This window comes from Sinocyclocheilus rhinocerous, unplaced genomic scaffold, assembly GCF_001515625.1.
Source record: "Sinocyclocheilus rhinocerous isolate Xijiao unplaced genomic scaffold, SAMN03320098_v1.1 scaffold2596, whole genome shotgun sequence".
Taxonomy (NCBI): domain Eukaryota; kingdom Metazoa; phylum Chordata; class Actinopteri; order Cypriniformes; family Cyprinidae; genus Sinocyclocheilus; species Sinocyclocheilus rhinocerous.
The window spans coordinates 130932-135100 of NW_015623452.1; the positions used below are offsets into that span (position 1 = coordinate 130932).

A 4169-nucleotide genomic window follows, 5' to 3' on the forward strand; every position below is an offset into this window, starting at 1 on the left:
GTTTGTTACTCAGATGCAGGCAGTGCGCTGCATGAGACAAAAAAGTGATATAGCCAAAACAACTGCATAGCTGCTCTTTAGTGTAGATGCATGTTGATTTTATCAGACGATGCCGCGATTATAAATGAGAGTGACTCCTGGTTAACGTATTAAAAGGGGTCGTGTTTAGTCACTATTTAGTGTGGTATTTTTTGACAATATTCACTCATCATGACAGTAAAATAGGGCATTCTAAGTCAACATACTGCAGTATTTCCTCTCTCAATCAGTAGAAAATATGGTTAACACCCGGTGAAAATATGGTTAACACCGGGTCATGCATGAAAAAAAAAAATACCGTCATGTACCGTGAAACCGGTATAATTTAGAAAAATACCGTGATATACATGTTTGGTCATACCGCCCAGCACTACTTAACAATATAGCAACCACCATCATTTCCATCACAGAATGCTGTTAAACATAAAATAAAACTGAGATGGAGGGAATTTTCATAGCATTCAGAGATAAATAACAATTCTCTTGATGAATCTTTACCGTTGGACAAATGAAATAAAGTGTGGGTTAAAGTGTGTTTAGTGTGGGTTAAAGAAAGCTATTTTCTAAAATTCCACAGGGCCAAAAGTGCCTATAGTTGAAAAATCCCCCTGGTATAAGTGTGTTTGAGTGAGAATGCATTCTGGGCTCATATCTACATCTCCAACATGTGAGCAATATTCCAAGAACATAATCTTACTCGTTTCTGAAGGTTTCCAATCTGTTTTCTCGTCTCTACATCTTTTCCACCAGACTCTAGGAACTTTTTGTAGGCGAGATCAAAGGCTTGTCCGATAGCAAGAGTGATCTCCTCCGCCTGGGTGAGATTTGCACACACTGCTATCATTAAGCAAATCAGGTTTCTTGTGTATGTAACTTTTGTTAGATATTACAAGCGTATTTACTTACACATTTTTCACTGTCAAACACGTAACACAGGTGTTTCTTCGTCTCGGGTTCTGTGCAGATAAAGGTGAAGATTCTTTTATCTGTTTTGTCGTCTGCACAGAAGGACATTCTGTGAAGTTGGCAGTTATGCTGCATCTCCTGGAACAGGAAAGAGAGTTGAACTCAGATGAAAAGCCCACTGGTATGACTGACCTATTTTGAGGCAAAAAGCAACAAAAATTCGAAAACAGCCTAGAGGAAAATTTTATTGCTTAGTGGTTTATATTTTTAAGTGTCTTGGGAGAATGAACTGTGTTCTCACATGTTTCAACAATTAAGTTTATTTAACTTTTTCAGATGTTTCTCCAAAATTAACAGGAAATATTTGATAAAATTTTTGACGAGCTTATGCATAAGAGGTGCTTATTTATATTGTTTTAAAAAGTGGTAGGGATGGGGGAGCGAGAATTATGAACTCATTACATAGAGACTTGAGGCCACTATAATTCTTGCTGACCGATTCATTTAATGCGACCTAAAATAACATGTTGTTTTAAAGGAATACTTCACACAAACATTAAAAATAGCTGAAAATATACTCACCCTCAGGCCAGCCAAGATGTAGATGTGTTTGTTTCTTCAACATAACAGATTTGGAGAAATGCAGCATTACATCACTTCCTCACCAATGGATCTTCTGCAGTGAATGGGTGCCGTCGCAGTTTCATTTCATCATTAAGACATTTTTAAGTTCAGACGTTTTACGAGTGTAAACAAATATGTCGGTGGATTTTGATGCGAGAGGACAACAGTTGATTTTTAAGTGTTATGGATCAGAGACTCATATTTTGGCCAGAAGCGATGGTTTAAAGTTAAAATGTCTTAATGATGGATTTATTCATTACAAACATGCAGCTTTTCACTTCACAAGATGTTCATTGATGGACTGGAGTCACGTGGATTACTTGTGGAATATTGATGTTTTTTATCAGCTGTTTGAACTCTCATTCTGACGGCACCCATTCACTGCAGAGGATTCATTAGTGAGCAATATAATGCCAAATTTCTCTAATTCTGTTCCAATGAAGAAACAAACTCATCTACATATTGGATAGCATGAGGGTGAGTACTTTTTTCAGCAAATAAAATTTTTTGGGTGAACTATTCTTTTTAATGAAGCAAAATTGCAGATGTTTGTCAGTGTATGTATAACAAAAGCGGGGACACATGCATTTTTTGTAGTAGACTAGTACATTTATTTCCACTTGGATGTGTGATCCCTCATCTATAAATTAGATTTCATGACAATTAAGTTTGTTATACATAGTTCTCAATGGCCCACTCCCAAAATCCATTTATGGTTTAATTTGTGAGATATACTTTATTTTAAATACCCAGAAATCACATTATTTTCATATACATCCCCAAAATCCTATAAAAGATATTTACATGGACAAATGCAGTGTTCAAGTTAAATTGAAAATGAGGTTAATGAATTATACAGTAAATTCATTATTGAACTGTAAATGATGATTGATACAGTATACTGATGGAAAAGTGTTTGTTTCACAGCTGATGATTCTGTATGTCCTCTCACTCATTCACACTGACAAGCATTACAGCATACGTCTAAAGAGGGATACTGCAATTGTAAATTCACTTAGTGTTTGAAATTTCCCCATCTTTCCCCTTTGAGCATTAACTGCCCAGAAGCAATCCCGATGCCCAGAAGCGATCGCCCTTGGTTATTACTGATTTCCCGTGAATGTGCAGATACTGTGATTCTATCTACAACACCATCTCACGTTACACATGACAGCAGAAATGATTTCTCATGTGAGAAGATTCTGCTATTAAACAACCTGCCGCCTTTGCTTTAGAAATGGAAAATAGGCATTTTGTCTTTTGTTTGTATTCTTAAGTTAGAGTCGTATCTTAGACACTTAACCAAAAGTCTGTTTTCCACAATATTTTTAATAGTTATTATTCAAAGGCTAATTTATAATACTACAAAAAGTTAAATGTTTTTGGAATATACATCTGAGAGATCTCACTTATGATTTTTCTACTACTGTTCACAAACATTGGCTCTCTTTTCAGATCCTGACAGAGCTATTTTGTTTTGAACAAACACATCTAATTGCATTTATTAAGTGCTAATTGGTTACTTTAGTTGCTGAATTAGTTAGTATTGGAATGAAATAATTCTGTCAGTTGTGCTAACAGCACTTAATTGGCATGACATTAAACAGTCAATGTTTGAAAGATAAGATAGCACATTTAATTTTCTGCTAAATTGCATTTCATTGTTCTGTCAGAGCAGGTGTGAGGACAGTAGTGGGGTAGTTCATGGGGCTGAATAAATTACTGTGACTTTTTTAAAAAGTCTAAATTAGTTGCCATGCATGAAATCACATCAGCTATGTGGTTTTATCTTTATTCACAAAGCACTTCCTGTAACTGAACATAAGACAATTTTATACAGTATTTAAGAAAACCTACCTTGGTTTTAGGGTCCAATATCTTCACACCATATATAGAGATCTGAAGCTCCACTTTAGGAGTTTTCTGCCCCTCTGACTTCTTGATGTGCTTTTGAAACTAAGGAAGCAGAAGTGATTCAGCACACACTGGGCAAATACATACTATCAAGGGAAAAGCAGATAGAGCCGGAGGTGTTCACCATTTTTTAAAGGCTGCTGGAGAGCAGTAGAGCATCAGGTGAAATGAGGTGCTCAAACACGTCTCTAGAGCAATGCACTGACCTGCAGAAAGTCCAAGCTGGACATAAATTGGGCGAAAGAAATGTCACCCAGGAAAAGGACATTTTTATTGTGCCCTTAATCTGTCCTCTAAAAATCCCACCATGAATGAGTCACAGATTTATTTCAGTCTCATTAACAGTTTTAGTTATAAGCAGAGACCTGTGTAATGAGTGTTTGGTTCCGTTATTAAATAACAACACAGATGTTTCACAACGATATTTGTTTTCTAAAGGAAATGTGAGTTTGCCAATGTTAGGGTTGCACTGCAAAGTTGTTCATCAGCCAAAAAAAGCCACCTAAAATCTCTAAAGGTGCATCCCAAATCATGTACTTATGCACTATTCTATGCCCCTATGTACTGTAGTATAAATAGAGCAATTAGTGTATTCCCACAGAAAATTCCAAAAAGAAAAAAAAGTGCACTTTAAATACCAGGATGGTGCACTTAACCCCCCCAAAAAAAAAAAAAAAAAGGGGGGA

At 36.1% G+C, this 4169-nt stretch overlaps 1 protein-coding gene across 7 annotated transcripts in view; it reads right to left on the bottom strand.

Moving 5' to 3' along the window:
* Positions 1-4169, bottom strand: part of LOC107741734 (PTB domain-containing engulfment adapter protein 1-like) — a 51334-nt gene that overhangs the window by 8898 nt on the left and 38267 nt on the right. For all 7 annotated transcript variants that reach the window (XM_016554970.1, XM_016554678.1, XM_016554608.1 and 4 more), the window contains exons 5-7: positions 3427-3525; positions 946-1083; positions 737-853 (exon numbers count right to left, since the gene is read on the bottom strand). In XM_016554970.1, coding sequence (XP_016410456.1) covers positions 737-853; positions 946-1083; positions 3427-3525 — 354 coding nt within the window. The remainder of the gene's footprint in view (positions 1-736; positions 854-945; positions 1084-3426; positions 3526-4169) is intronic.